Here is a 24,071-nt window from a genome sequence, read left to right on the forward strand (position 1 = left end):
GAAGATCCCCCATGCCGCAGAGCAGCTCAGCCCGTGCAGCACAACTACTGAGCTTGAGCTCTAGAGCCCATGAGCCACAACTACTGAAGCCCGCACGCCTAGACAACTAGAGAAAGCCCACGCACAGCAACAAAGACCCAACGCAGCCAAAAATAATTAAAAAACAAAACAAAACAAAACAAAAAATCCAAACCCACTTTTGCTAGGAGTGTTTACGAAGCAGTTGTTAACTGGCTGCCCGAGTTCAGCCTCAGCCTTTTTTTTTTTTTTTTTTACATGAGGATGTTGCAAGACTCTAATGTGGTAGTTAGGGCTATTTTCAGTGGACCTGAAGTTCACTCTCATGGTAAATGCACAGGCCTGGAATCTGCCTAATTGGTTTCAAAGCCTGCCTCGGCTACTCACTAACATGTAGTCTTGACAAATTACTGAGGCTCTCCTTGCCTCAGTTTCCCCATCTGTATAGTATGGAGAATGCAGTACTAGTACTTACTGCCTTCAGAGGACTTCAATGTATCAATGAATGGAAAGCCCTTAGATTAGGACCTGCCACATGATATGCACTGAGTGAAGCCCATTTATTTATTTATTTATTCATTCATTTATTCATTCATTTATTTTTAGCATTTTATAAATTAATATCTGGATGCATTGGGTCTTCGTTGCTACGTGCAGGCTTTCTCTAGTTGCGGTGAGCGGGGGCTACTCTTCGTTGCAGTGCGCAGGCTTCTCATTGTGGTGGCTTCTCTTCTTGTGGAGCATGGGCTCTAGGCAGGCGGGCTTCAGTAGTTGTGGCATTGCAGGCTCAGTAGTTGTGGCTCACGGGCTCTAGAGCACAGGCTCAGTAGTCGTGGCACATGGGCTTAGTTGCTCCGCGGTATGTGGGATCTTCCCAGGCCAGGGCTCGAACCTTAGTCCCCTGAATTGGCAGGCGGATTCTTTTTTTTTTTTAATGTATTTATTTTGTATTTATTTTATTTTTGTCTGTGTTGGGTCTTCGTTGCTGCAAGCGGGCTTTCTCTGGTTGCGGCGAGCGGGGGCTACTCTTCCTTGCCGTGCTTGGGCTTCTCATTGCGGTGGTTTCTCTTGTTGCAGAGCATAGGCTTTAGGCATGTGGGCTTGAGAAGTTGTGGCACACGGGCTTAGTTGCTCCGCGGCATGTGGGATCTTCCCGGACCAGGGCTCGAACCCGTGTCCCCTGCATTGGCAGGCAGATTCTTAACCACTGCGCCACCAGGGAAGCCCCAAGCCCATTTATTATTGTCATCATCATCTGGCCCTAGTTTCCCGTGACTCTGCTGGGGGAAAAGCATAACCAGTCTACTGCAGATGTGGCATCCTCCAAACTCTAAAAGTTTATTGATTGTCTACATAACACTTAGCTCTTTATTTTGTATTTTAGAATATTTGTGTCCCTATGATTTGTTCTTTGTTTGGACCTAGACCAGCTTATGTTCTGTGTAAAATGTGTGTATGTGTCTTTAAATCAAAAGACTAAAGTATATGATTTAAGAGTGGTGAATATAATATTATGCCTTATCACTATAAAAGTTTGGTTTGAAAAATAGTACCAACATAGAAGTTAGCAAACATATTTTCATCTATCAAACATTAATTTGTGTGTGTGTTGTGTTTTTGTATATGGTGTGATCCAGCATTTTCCTAGTCTTGGGTTTATCATGTACAGTGAGGATGTTTATGGAAGGAAGGACACTTCTTTGTGAAGCACTGTGGAGAGGCCAAGAGGCAACAGACACAGATTGTAATGGTATAAATGCATTCATAGCTAACTGAAGTAAAAAGATGCACAAATTAGATACTATTTCAATTCATGTTTTATTCTTTATTCATATTCAACTCTATTTTATTCTTTAAAATAGGAATCATTTTATAGAACTTATATGAAGTTATAGTCATAAGTATAATATTAAAAATTGAATTTCTAATTCATCCCTTCATACTAGAGTTTTCCAGATGAATCTAAAGGTTGAATTGTAAAATATGAAACCATAAAAGTACTATAAAAAAATGGATGTTTTTGGCCGAACCGCGCCCCCTGCCCCAATGTCGCCGAGCTGGGAAGGGCGGACGGGGTCTCCGGGCGGGCCTGACCCACGCCGAGGCCTGGGCGAGATGGGAGGGCCCGGGCCCGGCGCTGCTCGCGACCCTCCCCGCCCCCCGCCCCCAGGGCGCGCGCCCCCTCCCGTACCTCGCCCGTAGCCCAGCCGCTGGCGCAGCGCGCGGCCCTGGCGCACCAGGCTCAGGTGCACGTACGTGAGCCACGCGGCGCAGGGAGACGCCAGAGACCTCGCGCGCTCTCCACGCTCACCCCAAGGAAAGCCCGTGTGCACGCGGAGGTGGCAGCCGCCTGCAGCCAGGAAGAGGGTCTCACCAGAAGCCGGCCACACTGGCTCCCTGATCTCGGACTTCCAGCCTCCAGGGCTGCGAGGAAACAAATGTTTGTTTACGAACGCGCTCTCGGAACGGGATTCTTTCGTGTGGAGCAGACTTACTGTGTGGGTGTGAAGGATGAAGACAATAGAGGTAAAAGGCCCTTTTCATCACACCATGTCCAGGGTACATACTATCAACGAAACTTATGACTGTTGACGCTGGCTGTGATCACCGGGCCGAGGCATGCTTGTCCGGCTTCTCTGCTGTAAAATTACTCCCCCTCCCCCTTCCATCCTGTGCCTTTGGGGAGGAGGTCCCCATGCACAGCCTGCATTTAAGGTGGGGGGGGAGTCTGGCTCTCCTCACTGTGGGGTGGAGTGTTCACAGAATTTATTTGGAATTCTCAGCATGGGAGATTTGCCTCTTCTCCTCCATTTATTAATTTGTTCAATCACTTATGTCAGTGTGATCACATGGATACGTATTTTATGCTTTGGGTTATGGTACACTATTACTTTGTTGATTTTGTCCCTCAAATTGTTCCAGCTTTGGCTGCTGGGAACTCTGTCAGTTGGCTCCTGTGTCCCTTTGACACACCCTATCTTTGTGTTTTCTGTTTTGTTTTTTTGAGCACCTCCTTACCTTCCGGCTACAAGATGCTCCAGGCTCATCCAGTATATTTCTATTTCCAGTCCTAGGGTCAGCCTTTTCTTCAAGGGATTCTGGTTCCTTCCTTTTGTTAGAGAATGGTCTTAGAAACCCAGATCTGGGAGATAGATGTGTTCATTGCTGCTGGGGTCTTGTTTCTTTGTGCCCTCTCAGCAGACAAAGCACAGAAATATATGTGCGTGCCAACCTTGCATACACACACATGTTACAAATATTCCTGTGTGTAACCACCTGTCTCTACATTAAACGAACGTGAGTTCTCACTGACGTCTCCAACCAGCATCTGTTATCCACGGATCATTCTCCCCTTGGTCGCCTGTAACCTCCCACTCCTCCGGGGTGAGACTCCCGGCCGCCAACATCCGTGTACTTTCCTGTTCAATCCCAGCGCACGTGTACAGCAGGGACACGGTTGTTAACCCATGCCCCATGGGAAACAACTTCACCACTAGAGCCCAGTGCTGTGTGCACGTCCCTTGCCTTCAGGCCTACAGACCCCACTCGTTTCCAGAGTGACTGAGGTCAGCACCTTTCGTCCGGCCCCTCCTTGAGGGAGTTTCACACACTGTAAGGCAGGTATGTTCTCCTGTCACAGTCTGCATTCCTTCCTGGGGTTATTTGTTTTCTTATCACTGAGTTTTAAGAGTTCCTTGTTTATTTTGGACACAATCCTATATTGAATATATATTTTGGAAATATTTTCTCCTAATCTATGGCTTGTCTTTTCATTGTCTTTACAGTATATTCAGCAGAGCAGAATTTTAAAATTTTAATAAAGTCCAACTAATCAATTTTTTTCTTTCAGGGGCTGTGCTTATGTTGTTGTAGCTAAAAAATCATCACCAAATCCAAGCCCACCTAGATTTTCTCTTATGTTATCTTCTGGAAGATTTATAGTTTTGGTCTATGATAAATTTTTAGTTAGTTCTTGTGGAAAGTATAAGATCTGTGTCTAGAGTCATTTTTTTGCTTATAGATATCTGCTTGTTCCAGGAAGTTTGTTGAGAAGACTGTCTTTCTCCATTGTATTGCCTTTGCTCATTTACCAAAGATCTGTTGACTATATTTGTATGGATCTATTTCTGGACTCTCTGTTCTGTTCCGTTGATCTATTTATCTCATCTTTTGCCAAAACCAGGCTGTCTTAATTACTGTAGCTTTGTAATAAGTCACATAGTATCAGTCCTCCAACTTTGTCATTCCTTTCAGTATGATGTTGGCTATTCTGGATTTTTGCCTTTTCATATAATCTTTAGAATCAGTTTGTCAATATCAACAAAATAACTTGCTGGGATTTTGACTGGGATTGCATTGAATCTATAGGTCAAGTTGGGAAGAAATGACATCTTAACAATATTGAGTTCCTGTCAGTGAACATGCAATATCTCTCCCCTTATTTAGATCTTTGATTTCATTCATCAACGTTTTGTAGTTTTCCTTATGTGGATCCTGTACATATGGTTTTTTTTTTAGATTTATACCTAAGTATTTAATTTTCTAGGGTGCTAATTTAAATGGTACTGTGCTCTGAATGTCAAATTTCCATTGTTCAATGTAAAATAGATAGCTAGTGGGAAGCAGTCGCATAGCACAGGGAGATCAGCTCGGTGCTTTGTGACCAGCTAGAAGGGTGGGATAGGGAGGGTGGGAGGGAGGGAGACGCAAGAAGGAAGAGATATGGGGATATATGTATATGTATAACTGATTCACTTTGTTATAAAGCAGAAACTAACACACCATTGTAAAGCAATTATACTCCAATAAAAATGTTAAAAAAAAGGATGTTTTTATAATCTTAGGTTGCAAAATGTCTTCATAATGCCACAAAACCCAACACCCTAAAAGAAATAGTTGACTACATAAAATTTTTAAATCTCTGCATGGCAACAAACACACCACCCGCCATGAACTAAGTTAAAAGACAAATGTCAAAGTGAGTGAGAGTAATGTCTGTAACACAAATAGGGTTAAAATGACTAGTATAAAAAGACTAAAATCTATTAAAAACATTTCCTTAAAATCTATAAGGAAAGAACTAATAACTCCAATTGAAAAATGGATGAAATTTGTGACCGGCAATTGACAAAGAAAAAATTTAAAAGGTCAATAAACATACAGAAAGATATTCAACTTCTTAGCAATCAAACAAACCACACCAAAACCCAAAGCAAAACAAAACATGTGTCACCACTCAAATTGGCAGGAACAGGCATCTGTCTCATGCTGTAACTGGGAATGTCAAACCAGAACAATTTTTCTGGGGCACCAAATGGTAATATATAATATGTAAAATTTAAATGAGCGCACCCTTTGCCCCAGCAGCCCCACTTCTAGGAATTTATCATAAGGAGATCATTGGGCAAGCATGCAAACGGGTATGCTCAAGGTTCTTTCTCACTGATGAGACATATATCGAATGCAGCCATTAAGGATTAAGGTACTCCATTTATTGAGATGGAAAGAGGTCTATAACATGTTGGTAAAGGGTTTTACACAGCATATCTTGTTTGTAAATTTTATATGTTTAAAATACATGTAAAATTCTGTGCAAGTTCATAAAAGAAATGTTTGGAAGGCTGTTTACCAAAGCGTTAACAATGGCAAGGTCTCTATTGTGGAGGTTCAGGTGATTCTTAATTTCTTTTCTTGTATTTTCCTGTATGATTTAACTCTTTTGTGGTTAACATTTATCATTAATACAGCCATTGATTTTGGTAAATATAATTTTATGTTCCCATCTTCTGAAGGCCTTCAGTTGTGCTTTCAGGGTAATGTGAACTCTGTCCCACAGCAGAGAGCTCTGTCTATCACTGGAAATAGCCCCAGGGCAACAGGGATTGAACTGATGGTCTTGTTTGTCCAGGTAAATAGATGGAGTCTGATCAGTGGTGCTTGTTGGTTTCATTTAAAACTTAGCAGTTCGTTCAGTCCACGAGACGCTTAGCATCTCACGTGGCTTAGACACGGTGCGAGGCACTGAGGCTATAAAGATGGATTAAATCTGGTCCCTGTCTTTTAGGAACTGACAATGATGCAACAGATGGGCATCTCAACAAAAAATGTCAGTGTCCTTTGATGATAATGCAAAAGGGTCTCTTATCTTAGGAGTAGGAAAAGACTCATAAAGAGGATGATTGCAATTCTACTCCAGTAAAGATGTTAAAAAAAAAAAAAAAGAGGATGATTAAGGCCTCAGCTGAGTCTTAAAAGATGAAAAACAGACAAAGGAACAGAGATGTGGCAGGAGTTTCAGGCTGAGAGACAGTGAAAAGGCTCAGAGGTACATTATGCATCAAGCATGTCAAGGGGAGACTGGGAAGCTTTACCAAACCAGTGGGGAAATAACTTTAGAAAATTTCATATTAGGGCAAGTATTTTAATATTTGGAAATTTTACACTGTAATTTTTTTTTCAGAACACCAAAAAGCTCACACAGACAGTATAGGAATCATAATTATGGCACCTGGAAATTGGCTGAGCATTTATTTATTTTTTAAAATTTATTTATTTAATTTATTTTTAGCTGCATTGGGTCTTCATTGCTGAACGCGGGCTTTCTCTAGTTGCGGCGAGCGGGGGCTACTCTTCGTTGCAGTGCGTGGGCTTCTCATTCTAGTGGCTTCTCTTGTTGCGGAGCACGGGCTGTAGGTGCACGGGCTTCAGTAGTTGTGGCACACGGGCTCTAGAGCACAGGCTCAGTAGTTGTGGTGCACAGGCTTAGTTACTGCGCTGCATGTGGGCTCTTCCCAGACCAGGGCTTGAACCCGTGTCCCCTGCATTGGCAGGCAGATTTTTAACCACCATGCCACCAGGGAAGCCCTGGCCGAGCATTTAGAAAACACTGGACAGATAGTGTAGGAGATTTCGATACTAATTCCTTAAGCTATTTAAATGATCAGCCTCATCTCAGGTTAGATAATTACAGACCTTGAAATACTAATGCCAGTGCATGGTTTTGCATACATGTTGAGACTGTATTATCATTAAAGCATCATCGAACCAGCCAAGGCAAAGTATGATGGTGTGGTATTTGTCCCATGCAGGCATCAGAACATGACAGTTATTTATTATTGCACACTGGTGATGTCTCCAAAGTTGATTTTATATGCATCATATGTCACGTGTAAATTCTTCACATCTGGTGAAATAAGAAAGACAAGTTACTGCCTTGAGAGGCATGTAGGAAGTTGTGGCACGTGAGCCCTGAGTCTTTGCCCAGATTTTAGAGGGGAGGATTGGGACAGAGTAGGAGATAGCAATAGCAGGTCCATCTCCGTGGGACAGAGCAGAAGTAGTCTATCATTCATTCACCCACCAGGCCTTCCTGAGCTTTCATCTGTGAAATATTTCCAGTTGAGTAGTTTGTGATCATAAATCGGTGTCGCAGTTTAATTGTGTTTCTGATAACACATTCTAAACAGTGAGGAAAATTGCTTCATCCAATTAAGTACTCCTAAGGTAATAATCCTCATTCAGTGGTTGTTGATAGACCAGTTACAAGGTTAGAATGGCTCCAATTGAATCAGTGTTTATAAACAGGCCCTGTGTGCTCGTGGGTGGTGGATACACAGGAAATAAAATCAAGTGACCTGCTCTCAAAGAGTTTACCTTATTTTAGAAAAGACACCATTTATGCATGGGAAATATTCAGCAGGAAATAGAGACTTGAAAATATGTAACAAAGTGCTACATTGAGTGTCTGTTGGCACAGAATATCCTTGGGTACCATGGGTAATGGGAAAAATTAATGTAGGCCTGCATTGGGGTAGAGAGAAGAGTGAAATGTGATGGGAAAATAAAGACATTTCCCTTCTAGAGAAAGATCTAGCCACTCTTCAGTAAACCGTTATTATTTCATGATCATTGACTCTGAACTCCTTGAAGATAATGCTTATAATTTAATCATACACCGCTCTTACCTAACATAACATAATGTCCGATATTTAAGTTATTCAATAATAATGAACTGATATTAATGATAGCTATTATTTACCGGGGGCTGTTAATGCCCACTTATAGGTGAGGGGATGGAGATGGTGAGAAGTTAAGCAACTTCCCTAAGTTTACACAGGTAATATGTTAACCTAGGGAACTTGGCTGTGTCTGGTTTCAGAACTTAAGTGAACAAATGTGTGCTTTAGGAAGGGGAAGCAAGGAAGGCATTCTGTTAGGCATAGGAAGAGATTTTAAAAAATATACAAGATACAGTTCCTCTGTTCCAGGAACTTTCAATCTAATGGAACAACAAAGCCATGGATCACCTACCTCTTCCTTTCTCAACCTGGCTGTCTGTCCATCAAGCACTGATTGCTGGAGCCCTGATACATGCAGGGCCCTTTGGTCCTGGCCCTCACCCTGTGATCTGATGGCAGCCCTCTGGCCCAGTCCCCTCAGTGGCATCTTCACTGCCATGGATCATCCCATGACAGTGAACTGCAGGGCTCTGAAGGACGAGCACACAGATGTGACGTACCATGCTTTACTACCTTGAATTGTCAGATGGAAAAAACAATTGGCTCAGCTGTGAACATGGAGTCTTTATTCAGATATATGCAAATGTATTACTTTCATAAGGATGATAATTTTGAGAAACATTGGAACAGCATAATTACTTGAAGAAATATTACTGTAACAAACATCTTTGCGGGTAGCGTGTTAAGGGATAGTATGAGGAAGCCTGAAACTATATAGGAAATGGTATTGTAAATAGTAAGGCAAGAAATTATATAAGCATATAGTCATTGTAGCAAATTAACCACAGGCAGTAAGAAAATATATTGCAACTTCCTAGTGATAGACATCTGTCTATTAGGTAGCCTTTTATAGACATTATTCCATGTCATATGCTAGGCAATCATCAGTTTGTTGGTTGATGAAATTTTCTAATTCCATAATGTCTGTGATTTTTCCTATACACTGGACTAAAGATGACTCAAAGTCACACCTGTTTTTGACCTTAGTGTGCCCAAGTCATTTCCTATTGACAGAAATCTGGTGAAAATGTCATCATTGTCATCACCAAACCTCTACCCTGGAGAGGAGCTTTAATTGCAAGTTTTCCCAAGTTTGTCCTATGATGTATTTTGATACTGGAATTTGTTGTACTCTCTCTCTGGCTGTTGCAAAGTCCAGGTCCCGTCCATGGCCCACTATACTCTCCTGCCTTGAGTGATAGATATACCTGCCAATTAGAGCCGTGTGATATTATGGCTCTTCATGTGTGTGACTTTACAGAGAGATTAAAGTCTGTATGTATCATATGAAATCGTTGCAGACTGTTCCACATTTAATATGGGGATCACCAACAGGAAAATTTCAATTTCCAATTGTTTATATCTATTTGTTGGTCAGTTAAGCTCTTTAGTCTTACTTTGTTTTTCCAAAAGAAAGAAATTCAGGTGTGAACGTACTGCATAACGTTGCTGCCACAGGCATTTTGAACTCGTATTCTCAAGGAGAAAAATCTCCTTAAACCATTATGTGATATGCCCTAATGCGTATAAATTCCAAATAGGCTTTAGATATGGAATAACCTCTGTTTCTGCTGCCACCACCTGCTGTCTGTGAAAGGACCAGGCAGTGCCACTTTCATTAGCTGCCTTCGTGATGCTGAGCTTTTCCCAGTAGACAGAGGAGAGCGCCTCATAAAAAGAGGCTGGTTAAGCTTCTTCCAGATTTTTTCAAATGAACCACATAGAAAGGCCGCAGGGAAAAGGCTCTAACAAATTATGCTGTTGGGCTTTCTTACTGACACTTTTCTCCCATTGTGAAAAAAGTTATAAAATGTCTTTTCTTTTTTGGCACTCAGATGAGTATAGGATCAAACCGGTGGAAGAGGTCAAATACATGAAAAATGGGGCAGAAGAGGAGCAAAAAATAGCAGCCAGGAACCAAGAAAACTTGGTAAGCATTGAATTTCTTGTATAACAATGAATTTTGGTGACAGCATTATAATAAAATCTGCACTGCATGTTTAAACTGCAGCTTACACACTGGCACGAGATTTCTTGAAAATGCCGTTGCTATTTATAGCTTGCCTGGAAGCTGTACCAGTACTCCTGTATCCTGTTTGTTTTTGAACAAGCTCTTCTTTAATCTTCATAGAGAATGTTTCAGGGGAAAGGTAGCAAAATTATTAGTATTTCAAAATGGTTAAATTTAAAGGAAAAAGCATAAAGTAGGAATGAGTTTTATGGGGGGGGGGGGACCATTACCTTTTTTTCTTTTTCTCTGCATCCTTTAACTCGTGTCCAGATCATAGTGAATGGCTAAGTTTCATTATTCTCGATATGTAGTGTTGTTAAGGAAGTTGCCTTTCAAAGGAAAATAAGGTACTTTGAAGGTAGGTCCTTATCAAATTTGTACTTCACATTCACACTGTTAAGGTATTGTGGGTTTTGAGTTAACAGTGAGAATTCTAATGATCTGAAACAGATAGTTAGGAACGTCTTTCTCTAATACAAATCAATCTACATGTTCCACCTTAATATTCCATCCCTTAAACAAACCTTTAGTAAATTATCATATTAGCTGGTTTCTTAAGAGATTACAGATTGTTAAGAATATGCATTTATTCAGTTATGTTGGAGCAGAATTGTTTTTCTCTTTTATTTTGGGATTAATTGCTTGCTATTTTTTTCATGTTTGAGTGAATGTATTTTTTAAGAAGTTTGCAATGTCATAAAATATTTTCACTTGACTTAAACTCCTTTTTCCGTTATGTGCTTTGTTTTTGTTTTTCTGATTTCTGCGGCAGCAGAGGGAGTCGGCAGAATATTCACCAGTGCTCATGAGTATTTAAGGCTGTCATTTTTCCATGATACACTAATGAACATAACAGGCTCACTCTTTTTCCTCTATTCTTTTCTGAACATATGATCTACAACTTGAAAAACTCAAGTATCAACAACTGAGTATTTTAGATCATTTTAAAGGAGTGAAAAATACTCTGATAAAATTTTGCTTTATAAATGGGATTTGGATTTTAAGGTATCCCTCAAGTCACAGAGGTTCATCATACCTGTGGTATATTTTAACATCAATACTTAAATCCAGAAAAGGTAGCTATGACTAAATAGTGAAGTTAATATTATCAGACTTTTTACATGAATTTTTTTTTTTGCTTTGAATAGATAAATAGAAGATCTGAGTAGTCGAAACATCAGTAGTCAGTTTTCTACTGTATTTTATTGAATAAAGTTTGTCCTTGCTTGATATAATTTCATCTTAAGTTATGAATCTCATCTTTAGTAATAGTATTTCCATTGGAGGCTAAAGAGACATTGGTGACCCGTCCGCTGGTGGCTCTTTCTTAGATGTAACTACTAGCATCCATCTCTACTTCCCATGCTTGCATCTCTGAAATCCTAAGGAAAGCAATGACTTTTATCTTACAGCTTGTGAGTTTTTCCTCATTGTTGCTCTCATCATGTTTAGGGCCAGTACGACTTTTTTCCTTCTCTCTCAGTTTCATAGTCTATCAGCTCCTTGGTGCTAGTATATTCTTTTTCAGCACTGTGGTCAGAATTGGCGCTAGTGCTTTTCCATGCAGACTGAATGGAGATTCAAAAAGAGAGCAATTCTGGCCTATTTACTCATAGATTATCTATGTCAACCCCACACCCCTTTACTCTGCCAGCAAATTAGAGTCCAGGCCACCGAGAGGAGTTTTCAAGTATATGAAGACTTCCAAGGAGAATGGGGACTAAATGGTTATTTTTGGTTCTGAGATTTCTAGACTGCGTTCCAAAATTAAATGATTTTCAGTTATTTGGAAGTATGTTACCTTTGTCACCTCCATTTGGGGGGATGCATAACCAAGTACTGACCATGCATACCGTTGGAGAAAACAGCCTCCTAAATTTGAAGCTTACATTGGAAGGTGGATGAGATAGACTTAACAATTCTTTATTTTTACGTCCATTAAAATAATCTGAGAGTCAAGATGTTCTCATGTTTCAAAGAATGATTTTAAGATGTAGCTTGAAGTAGTTTTTAAAAGATTTTTTTTTTTACCCAAACTGTTGAAATTAAGAGGGTTGGCAAACATAACCAAGGCATATGGCATGATGGTGACAACCATGGGTTTTTGGAGGCAGAAACTGCCTGGATTCAGATCTCAGCTCTGCCACTTACTCATTGCAGGATCAAGTTACTTCACTTCTCTAAACCTCCCGCCCATCCATTGGGGAAAAAGACAGTGCTTCATGGTGCTCTTGGGAGGATTACACGAGGCGATTGTTATAAAACTTTGAGTGCAGTGCCTGGTACGTGATAAGCACCTAATAAGAGTTAGGCATTATCACATAAAACGAAAGGAAAGAATAATGAACGTTAGAGTCAGTGTTCCTTTTCTTTTTCTTTTATGTTAATTGGTGAGAGAGATTTAAGTGACTCTTTTAGGTTAATGCCAGTGTTACATCTGTTTTGAAAAATCTTGCTCTGGAACCATGAAATTACTTAAACAAGTATGTTTTGAGTACCTGTTATGCACAAGGCCCTTACTTGTGTTGAGAGACACAGTGTACTTAAAGTCAAGGAGCTTACACTAAAGTTGAGGGAACTGTTCAGGTCAACCAGTAGCTTACTGGGTGCCTCTGTGTACAAGGCTCTGTCCCAAACTCTGCAGATAAACACAAAAATAAGGAAACCACTGACTCTTACCACAAGGCGCTTGTATTGCAGTAAACAAGGTAAGTGCCAAATGACTATAAATAAAGCAGGGTTAGACAAATCAAACAAGATTGATTCCAAGAAGACAACACAAAGAGCTGCCGATATCAAAGAAGGCAGATATCTTGTCTGTTGTGGCATCAGGACCTACTTGATGAAAGAGCTGGTGTTTACAATGAGCCTCAAAGGATAGAATGAGGGAGAGTGCCCCAGGCTGAAGTAACAGAGATGGAAAACACAAATCGTATTTAATAAAAAGCACATGGTCCTGTTTGATTGGGGAGCGGGAGGGGTCAGGAGAAGGCATCAGTAGGAGAACAGCGGGAAATTAGAGGCAAAACGTAGATGGGGTCATACACAGAGCTTTGATGTCTAGCTGAGAGGTCCAAAATCAATTCAGTGGATTAATGGGAGCCTTTGAAGTTTTTAAGCAAGGGATTGTCAGAATGAGATGATGATTCAGGAAAGTTTATGTGGAATCAGCAGGTGTAATACGGAGTAGTATGGGGAGCCTGGGTGGGAGATCATTCATAATAGTTTTTGCAAGAGATAGTGAACTTGAACCAAGGCAGTGGCAGGGAGAATAGAAAAGGTGTAGGCAAGGTTGCAATAGAAGCAACAAGATTTGACAGCTTATTATAGGTATTAAAGGAAGACAGAGGAGTCAGGAGATAATGGTAATAACAAGACTGTGACACCTGGAAAGATGACCGGTAGTGGTGAGAATAAATAGTGACCTCAATGAAAAGATAAAATCACTAAGAAGGCTGTGTTTGATGAAAATACAAAGTGTTCATTCATTCATTCATTATTCATTACTCATTCTTGCCCACCCTTAAAAGATCAAATGTGGTCCACAAGAGAGGAAGTGAAGCATCCATCACATGACAATGTAATAACTGCAGTAACAGAACACCTGTACTGTCAGGGCCTTAGGCTCTGTGCTTTGGGGGATGCAGAGGCACATAATGTAAATCTCATCACCCTAGTGGGCTCACTTTCTGGTAGCACATAGAAGGCATGTGACCTAAATGACCACAACTCAAGGTACATTGCAAATGTAGCGGTTGCTTTTGAGCAAGCAAAGCTTTAGGAACTTGCAGACTATCCATGCGAAGGAGTCTAGCAAAGTCCACATCTATGAGTGTGTGGCGCTGGTTACCTGGGACATGCTAGGTGTTCGGTATATTTTTGTTTGCTTGAATGTGGATGGAGGAATGTATGAATAAGAGAAGTTGGACCTCGAGGTCCAACTATTACTTTGTACCTAGTAGTTGCTCAATAGTATTTAGATGTCCAGTCACTTGGGACATCTAAATACTATTCACCACAGTTTCTGTGGGTGGAAGAGATTGTGCTGGTTTTCTGTGGCTGATGATGAGTCATTTATATGTCAACCATTTATGTACTCAGTACAAACATGTGCATTCATCCAATTTTTACCACTGTTGGACATCCATGTATTTCACTTTACTTCTCTCAGACTTTAATTCCTTCTTCAGGAAGGTAGTATAAAGTAGTAGCATTGGCTTTGGAGATTATATATAATTATATATCAATATGGATCCCAGGTTATTTCTAGCTTTATAATTTTGGTCAAATATCTGAAACTTCTGAACTTCAAGTTCCTCATCTGGAATCTGGGAATTATAAAATTATTGAAGTAGTAGAAGAAAACATAGGAGAATATGTTTAGAATCTTAGCAAAGCAGGGGAGGCTTTCTTAAGACATAGAAAGCAAAAGCTATGAAGAAAGAAAAATAGTGGGACTTCCCTGGTGGCGCAGCGGTTAAGAATCCACCTGCCAATGCAGGGGACACGGGTTCAAGCCCTGGTCCAGGAAGATCCCACATGCCGCGGAGCAGCTAAGCCCATGCGCCAGAACTACTGAGCCTGCGCTCTAGAGCCCACGAGCCACAACTCCTGAGCCCATGTGCCACTACTACTGAAGCCCACACCCTAGAGCCCGTGCTCCGCAACAAGGGAAGCCACCACAATGAGAAGCCCGCGCACCGCAACAAAAAGTAGTCTCCACTCACCGCAACTAGAGAAAGCCCGCACTCAGCAACGAAGACCCAATGCAGCCAAAAATAAATAAATAAATTAAATTTATTTAAAAAAGAAAGAAAAATAGTTTATTTCATTAGATCAAAATTAAGTACTTCTGCAAGACAGAATAACTACAGAAAAGTAGTTGATAGGCAACATCCTGGGAGAAAATATTTATGACATAAAAGACAAAGGATTAGTACTGGGATTTCTAAAGAACACTTGTAAATAATTAAGAAAAGGCTAATCCACCAGAAAAATAGGTAAATGAAATGAACAGATGGTTCACAGTAGAGGATATTGGGTAATAAGCATATGAAAAGATGTTCCACATCACTAGTACAGTGGCTACTCTCTTACCCAACCTGCTGTGTTAGAAGACTCTCACAAACCCCTCTGAAAGATGCTGACTTCAGTCCAGGGTGGGCTCACAGAATGGCTGGTGGCCTACTCTCTAGAATACCCCTGTGCTTTTGCTGTCTCAGTTAAATGTGTGTTTTCCAAGCGCCAGTACGATGGTTTCCAAACCTGCTTATGCTGGTTGCATGTCATTGTAATTATGTAATTTAGTTAGGTAATATGTAAACCGATGAAACACAGGTGTGGAAAGAGAGCTGTTTTTGTGAAAATTAAATTAAATGCTTTGGAAAATCTTGATGAAGGCAGTTACTAAAAACTTGCGGTTAAATTCAATTAAATTCTGCACTCAGATTATTTCACAAGGCTTTTACGTTCTCACTTAGATGTACATTATAAGGGTGTGGTTAATGCAGAAAGTATATGTAGAGCCCCAGTCAGTGATCCCTTACTTGAGAAGCCTTGTTCCTGTGTCAAAAGATGGGAGGGGGAATGCACATCTATGTATTTTAAAATAAATAATACGCTTAATGTACATATACATTTTTTATGTTGCCCTACTTTAACTCACTTTATCATTTAATTACCAGTCCAGATGGTGTTGCCTAACACAACTTTTATGGTAATCAGGGAAATGCATATTAAAACATGATTCCTTAGCTTGGCAAAAATTTGAAGATTGATAATATCAGAGTTTGGCATGGTCATAGGAAAATATGTCTTTACATACTAGTGGTACCTATCTTGGAGGACAATGTAGCAGTATCTATGAAAATTTAAACATGCGCTCAGCATCACCCAGCACTTCCATATCTTGATATCCACCCAAGCAGCTGCCCTTGTGAATGAGAAAGCTTGCACAAGACTTTCACTACAGCATCGTTTCTATAAGTGAAAAATCAAAAATAACCTGCATGCTTGTCGCTAGGAGAATGCTACAGCTGTAGTACACTAGACAGCAATTGAAAAGAATGAGTTAGAGTTTATGAACTGTCAGGGAGAAATGCAAATTGTAGATTGGATATGTATAGTATGATACCATTTAAGGTTTTTTAGTGAAACAAAACAGCAACACCCTACATGTGCTATGAGTACTCATAAATGTTCAGGGATCCATAGAAAAACCCGGATGGATGTGTCCCGAACTACTGAGAGTGGGCACCTGAGTTAATGGGGGACATAAGTGTGCCATGACTCAGTTTCCTCCTCTGCAAAATGGGGATAATAACTGAACCCACTTTAGCAGGAATTTGTGAAAATTAAAAAGATATTCCTGTAAACTCTTAGCACGGTTTCTGGCATAGAAAATGCAGATGTTGGCTATTGTCAACAGTGGAGTTGGATTGGGTGGGAAGGATGAGAAAGGATCGGGTGTGGTGGTTAGGGGATTTTTATCCTTATAAAAAATATTTTTAAAATTTAATATTTTTAATGTTTTAAGGAAAATATGAGTATATTATTTGTGTGATTTAAAATTTATTTTTAAAGGCGACAATAATAACAAAACTCCAGTAACTACTTGCATACCTGGGGATCTGTAATGTTAAGTAGGATTGTCATTTTCTCATTATCTTAAATACCCTCAGTTTTCCACCATTCTCTGATATCTGATTAACAGCAGGCAAGCTCAAGGAGCTCAAGGAAGCTCAAGGATCATCCAGCTTCATTTTATGTAGGTTAATACTTTTGCATATAAATAATTTAAGGGTAAATTACTCCAGTCTTGGCACTATTCAGTCCCCTTCCCTCTCCAAAGACAAATAAACGACCTAGTTTTGAAGTGCTCCTCTCACTACACGCTAAGACATTGTCATTTTTTCCTTGATTAACATTTGTCATTCTTAAGCTGTCCTCCCTTAGGAGTTAATGAATCATTTGACGCTGGTTTTTTGTTTTGGGGGGTTTTTGGGTTTGAGTTTGGGGTTTTGTATGTATTTCCTAGATTTACACGTATTATAATAGTTTTTGACTCACTATTTCCAGATATCTTTGTATAAATGAGAAGGCACTTTTCTATCAAATGAGACATATCATGGTTGGGTGAGCTTTTGATTTTAGTATTATCCATAGAGTTGAAGACTGAGTTGAAACATGCTTGTCTGACTCACCAATTCCTGAGTACAATCAAGTGACAAGACATAGAGCATTCTAATGGGCTTTAGTGGAAAAGGAGAATGAATCAAGCTCTAGGTACGCCCTCTTCCCACCTGTTGAGTTTGTGGGAGCTCCCAAACCTATCTCCGGTACATTACATTTCCAGTAAATGTCAGGACATCCAGTTGGAGAAATGAAGACTTAGAGATTAGGAGACAGCTTTGATAAGAGGAAAATTTCCAGCAACCTACCAGAGCTCTCTTTGGAGCAGCGGCATTCAGCTGGTGAAAACTGGGAAGTGGCTCTGACCCACGGAATGCGCTGCGGTTGAAGCAGTCGCCTGGAGGGGGCTAATGTTCTCCAAAGCATTGGATTGATTGACAGCCTGAAACAAACCAGAGAACAGTCTGCAATTTCACTCTGTACCTGTAGGTCAGTAGGAAAGCTAAGTGCTCAAGACCACAGTCGCCATATCACTCTTTCTCGAGTATGCCGGTGAGGAACAAGTCATGTGAATGAACATTGTAAACTTTGACTCAATAATGTTTATTATGCTAAGATTTATAATTGCCATCTAGATGTTCTCTAATGAGGAACCCTCTAAGAGTCGATTTAAACTCTTCTTTTTAACAGATACGACCATGTTTACTTATCCTATGACTCTGCAGAGCAGCTAATCTAATAGCAAACTGACTTTTCGGTTTAAAGGTTGTTCTTGGTGATCTTAGGAGTGACTGTTTATCTTTGAGTGCTCATCTCACATGGAAGGTCAAGTAATTATTTTTGGAAACCAGATAATGCAAAAGACCGTGACATTGAATTGTCCCAGTTTCCCAAGTCATTTATACATTCCTAGCACTCTTGAGAATAAGGTAAAATAAACTGACAAGGGTAAAGCTGATATTACAGACAAAGGGTCAAGCTCTACAAAGCACCTCCTTTCCCCTCCCCTCCCTCCTTCAAGGTGCAGGTTGGATGTGAGCTCAGGCTGGGGCTGGAATGAATTGTGGAGGTGGAAAGAAGTGGGATTTGGACTTGAAGGAGTTACTTCCTGGGTTGCGGACATTCTAGAAGGTTGAGGGTTCCCAAACCAAAGTGAAGGTAGGGGGTGAAGATGCTCCCGAGAGCATCTGTTTTAGACGAGAGAAACCTCTTCCTAGAGCAGCTTCATAAACATCACTTAAGCCCAAGACTCATCCCCAGGATTCCCTGCTTTTAACTCAGTGGTCTCATTCTCATTTCCTGTTCTCGCATGCATAGGACATGGGCACCAGCCTCGGGTTCTTCCAGATACTTAGAGAAACAGCATAAGGATCTCAGACACGATCTACCTGACCAGAACCTTTTAGTTTCTGAGGAGAAAAACAGCTCATGTGAGCTTTAGTTCTGGCAGCATCGTTCTCTTTTGTTTGTTGCGGCACAGACGGAACAGGAGGGAAGAATTCTGTCTCTTCACTGATCTTGGAAAACATTCTTTATCCAACTAGTATTTTTGTGTTACTTGAGCCAGGCACATTCAGGGTATTACAGATTCTCCTGGCACTGTGGTAGTTTATTTTAGAGAAGAACAGGAGTAGAGTTTAATTCACTAAGAAGGAGGGATTTGTTGAATCAACCGTCTAAATTTTAAGTGTTGAACAGAAGCAGAGTTCCTAATTCAGGAACAGAATGTTATGAGAATAAAAGAATACCCACAAAGTGCTTTGTAAACATAAAGTCCAACACAAATTATAGTGGTTATTGTTGTCACTAGTTAAAAGGACACTTAGATTCGTTTCTGAGGTTAGTTGCTATTTCATGGTGGAAACAAAGTTAAGGAACAGCATTCTTCTGGTTCTAAGTAAGAGTTAATACCTAGTCCCCTCGAAGAAAGACTTATATCATCATAGCACACTTCATTCTCTCACGGAGAAAGGGCAATAGTAAAGTGTACACAGGTTCCCCCCGCTATCCGAAAGTAGTGTTCCTAGGAAACTTCCTGTAACCTGGAATGGTGCAAAGTGAAGAAGCAATTACCTTCGGACACATCTTGCTAACGGATGCACAAAATAAATGGAGGTAAAGCACAGACACCCACAGCCACAGTTCACAGGTACAGCAGTGTCATGCTGAGATCCTGAGTGTAGTTTCTGGGGAAGGAGCATGGTAGTGCCACTCTCACTGCTGGGGGAATGCACTGCCTTTATAATGGCTCCTGCAAAACAAACGCTGCATGCTATTTTCGCTTTTTGTCTTTTTTCCTAAAAGCAAAAATCCTCTTCACATTTCTTTCGGTTAGCGAAAACAGGCACTCATTCTTTTGTAAAAGCAAAGTGGTGTAAAGCAAACTTTGAAAAAGCAGGGGATACCTGTACCCAACAGATACAGAAATCAATGAATCGAAGGTGGTTTTTGGAGCAACTACTATAATCATCCCAAAAGCTAGGCATAGCAGAACATGACTGAAACCCTATTTCAAATAGCTTTTTCTCTTTTCCATACTAATACACTGACACGACCTTATGCAGGTGAACACGGTGTTAGGGTCCTGGTACAGCATCTCTCTTTTTTTCATAACTATTTTTTAAGTTGACGTATAGTTAATTTGCAATGTTGTGTTAGTTTCAGGTATACAGCAAAGTGATTCAGTTATACATGCATGTATATATATTTTTTCAGATTCTTTTCCATTATAAGTTATTACAAGATATTGAATATAGTTCCCTGTGCTATACAGTAGGTCTTTGTTGTTTATTTTGTAAATAGTAGTTTTTATATGTTAATCCCAAATTCCTGATTTATCTCTCTCCTCCCCTTTCCCCTTTGGTAACCATAAGTTTGTCTTCCATGTCTGTAAATCTATTTCTGTTTTATAAATAAGTTCATTTGTGGAATTTAGATTCCACATATAAGTGCTATCATATGATATTTGTCTTTTTCTGTCTGACTACTTCACTTAATATGGTAATCTCTAGGTCCATCCATGTTGCAGCAAATGGCATTGTTTCCTTCTTTTTTATGGCTGAGTGATAGTCCATTGTGTGTGTTGGGGGGGGTGGTATACACACCACATCTTCTTTTTATCCATTCATCTGTTGAGGGACATTTAGGTTGCTTCCATGTCTTGGCTATTGTAAACTGTGCTGCTGTGAGCATTGGGGTACATGTATCTTTTTGAATTATAGTTTTCTCCGGATGCATGCCCAGAAGTGGATTGCAGGATCATGTGATAAGTCTATTTTTAGTTTTTTACAGTATATCTCTTGAATAAATTCCTATTTCAATGTACTCAGTTCTCACTGTCAGCTAGGTATTGTCTGGGTGCTGACGGAAAAAAAGGATTAACGAGGCACCAATGTAACTCAGGAAACTCAAGGGGCCAGAGATACATACACAGGAAGTCTCCAGTAGAGGCCCTAATGAAGTCTTTTGGGAGAATGGGAATGGAATGGTGGACCCTGATTGGGAGATCTGAGGAGATTCACAGAGAGCTAGCACTGCAGCAGGGCCTTGAACGAAAGGAGTTTGCATTGGCAGATGAGGAGGGGAAAGGGATTTCGAGCAGGAGGAGTAGTGGGAGCCAAGCACAGAGACGTGACATGAATAGTGAGTGGATGGGGAGGCTGAGGGAGCACATTGTGAAGTGTTTATTGGGTAGTTAGTGTGTTTCAGCTGTTTTTTTTTTTTTCCAAGCCAGCACATTAATTTCTGGTATACAGATAGCCACATTCTCTAGCCAGTTTGCAGCTACAGAATAAATAGAACAGATCTCTGCTCATCTAATTAAAAGATTGAGGGTGTTGATAATGACTTCCCTTTTCCCAGCATTGTTGCAAAATGTGATTGCTTTTAAATATGGCTTCCTTGGATGCAAAGTGTTTTCTAAAAGTTGCTGAATATAGTTACTCTTGATCTCCTCTGCCCTGTGAAGCATAGCTTCTTATTTATCCTCCAAAACCTTCCCTGTTTAACTTCGGGAAGTACAGCAAACACAAACCTTATATTTAAAATTATACCTTATATTTAAATATTAAGGTATCAGGTATACCTTATACCTTATATTTAAAATTTTGGCCTCTTCTCCAAGAACCATACCATGATATTTAAATAGACAATGGAAAGAAGCCCTCTTCAAACCTTGATTCTGTTTGATCCACATGGTCATTTTAGATACTGGATTTATTTGTCTCGCTGTTTTAGCCTGGGTATTTTTTACCCAAGTGGCCCAGATACAACAGTGGAGTGGGGGAAATGAGTGACAAGTGAGAGGGCCACCTAAGGCTCACCACTGATTAAGAGTATCTAGAACAATAATACAGTCATGTGCCTTTTCTGCAGGTTGTTCGTATTTCTCTCTTATCTCCCCTGTGATGCTAAAAATAAAACCAAAGCATATAAGTTTCACTCATCGATTGGCAAACTCAGTGAGGTAGCTTTACCCAAAATTAATAATTTAGGCCCTGGAGGTGAGAACATCAAAAACTGTGGTAATGTTTCCAAGAGTCTGGTCTTTGAGTAGTGTCTCTTCTTATAGACTTTATTTGTGAGTAATTAATACTTAGTATTAACAGAGGTGTAGTACTCAACAGCCTCATGATTTGTTTCTAAAAGGTTATTGGTAATTTTGACAATGGATTCTATACCTGTCATTCAGAAAAGATAGAAATAAATAACCAGGCGTAAAAAATTCATACATCTTCTTTGAAGGGGGGGGATGTATTATTTAGCTTGTCAACATTATAATAGATACATGAAGATGCCATTGTAACTGCCTGCTTCACGTTCACAATAGATCTAATTTATTTACTCTGTATGATAATAGGTGCCAAAGTTCCTCCTTCTTTAAAAATTAAAACAACTGGTAATGACAGATATATTGTCTAAAACTTAATAAGCTGGCTTCATTTTTTTGTTCATGTCAGAGTGTGATGTTATACTGCAGATTTTCATTTACTGACAAAACTTCTCCTCATAAATAGATTATTTGAGGGCTTGCTTGATTGGAGGCAAACCTTTTTTTTTTTTTTTTTTTTTTTTTCAATACGTTATGGATTTGTACAGTTGAGGGCACTTAGACCAGAAACAAGACAGGAATCTGGTGACTAGAACTGGAAGATGAGGTTTAAAGGTTGGTCTCAGAAACAAGGCAGAAGAAAGACAAGTGTCACATGATACCACTTATATGTGGAATCTAAAAACATGATACAAATGAACTTATTTACAGAACAGAAAAAGACTCACAGACATAGAAAACAAACTTATGGTTACCAAGGGGGAAAAGGGGAGGAGGGATAAATTAGGATTTGGGATTAAAATATACACACTACTATATATAAAATAGATAAACAATTCAAGGACCTACTGTATAGCACAGGGAACTATTAATATATTCGATATCTTATAATAACCTATAATAGAAAAGAATCTAAAAAAGAATGTGTGTGTGTATATATATATATATATATATATACACACACACACATATCACTGAATCACTTAGCTGTATACCTGAAACTAAGAGGTTTTATAAATTTAAAAATAAATAAAAATAACAGAACAGAACGTTCCTTATTAGAAGTCGAGTTCAGGCACACTGACAGGAATCTGGGTCTCCCAAATGCTGACCAGGGTTCCATTACTTCTCCTGAGTCTGAGATACACAGAGCCTGAAACAAATGTCAGGGAACACCAGCTGTAGGCAAAGAACGGAGAATCTCTTTATAGTGAAATGCTTCACAGTCTGTGTGATGCCTTAACAGTCACAGTGTGTAAGCTCATATCAGAGAATCCCTGCTGGCCAGGAGCTGGTGGTCTAGTGAAACAAGATAAGCAACACGGAGCCATTGGATTTGGTTTACTCCTGTTACTCTCTTACTTAATTGTACTTTTTAAATTAATTTTTCCCTGTTTATAAATGTACTGCTTGCTTGAATTACTTCAAAACATCCTGGGAAAATATAAAAGTGAGTAAAAAATAAATAAAATTGGTCATAAATCCCATCACAGCTGTTTATGTTTTATGCCTAAATACATAGAAATATAATCTTTTTCTGAACAGAAGTGGACCTGAATTTCTTACAGAGCTATGTATGGTATTTCTTACCATATGTCCAACAGCCATACTTCTAGGATATTGAAAAACTGTGATCCCACAAACATCTTCATGTGAGTGTTGATAGTAGCTTTATTCACAATCACCAAAAAACTGGAAGCATGTAAGATGTCCTTCACTGGTGAATGAACAAACTATATACAATGGGGTATGATTTAGTGATAAAAAGAAATGAGCTACTAAGCCATGAAAAAACATAGATGAGTCTTAAGTGTACATTGCTCAGTGAAAGAATATAGTCAAAAAGGTACAATACATACGATATGATTCTATTTATATGACATCTGAAAAAGGCAAAACCATCCAGATGGTAAACAGATAAGTGGTTTCCAAGGGTTTGTGGGAAGAGGAGGGCTGAATAGGAGAAACACAGGGAATTTTTAGGGGAGTGAAACTATTCTGTATGAGACTGTAATGGTAGATACATGACACTATGCATTTGTTAAAATGCATAGAACTTTACAACAAAGAGAGTGAACTTTAATGTTTGTAAATTAAAAAAAAAAAAATTTAAGAGGTCAGGGGATCCCAAGATGGAATGTAGACTGACAAAAGAATCTAACAGTATTACAAGTATATGAAATAACCTCACTGAAGAGGGTGACCTAAGTAACTTTGGAAATGATGGATGGGGACTGTAAAAGTAAAAGAAACTTTACGTAAGCACTGTACTCTTTTTTGCAGTGGCGCTAAGAGTTAACAATTCTGAAAACACTGTAATTAATGAATTTGTGGATGCTGGATG

At 39.6% G+C, this 24,071-nt stretch overlaps 2 protein-coding genes across 12 annotated transcripts in view; one reads left to right on the forward strand and one right to left on the reverse strand.

The window, feature by feature from the left end:
* The window catches only part of EDEM3 (ER degradation enhancing alpha-mannosidase like protein 3), a 422,356-nt gene that overhangs the window by 34,766 nt on the left and 363,519 nt on the right, over window positions 1-24,071 (reverse strand). The gene's annotated exons all lie outside the window — the stretch shown is intronic.
* The window catches only part of LOC130705044 (uncharacterized), a 144,561-nt gene that overhangs the window by 9,852 nt on the left and 110,638 nt on the right, over window positions 1-24,071 (forward strand). For 9 of the 10 annotated variants that reach the window (XR_009005671.1, XR_009005674.1, XR_009005673.1 and 6 more), the window contains exon 2: window positions 9,872-9,966. Coding sequence is in view for 4 of the 10 variants with exons in the window: in XM_057531100.1 (XP_057387083.1) it covers window positions 9,872-9,966 (95 nt within the window). In the remaining 6 variants the exon portion in view is untranslated. Of the gene's footprint in view, window positions 1-2,441; window positions 2,545-9,871; window positions 9,967-24,071 lie in introns of those variants that run through there. The other variant, XR_009005672.1, reaches the window with a different exon arrangement.

This window comes from Balaenoptera acutorostrata, chromosome 1 (assembly GCF_949987535.1).
Source record: "Balaenoptera acutorostrata chromosome 1, mBalAcu1.1, whole genome shotgun sequence".
Lineage (NCBI taxonomy): Eukaryota > Metazoa > Chordata > Mammalia > Artiodactyla > Balaenopteridae > Balaenoptera > Balaenoptera acutorostrata.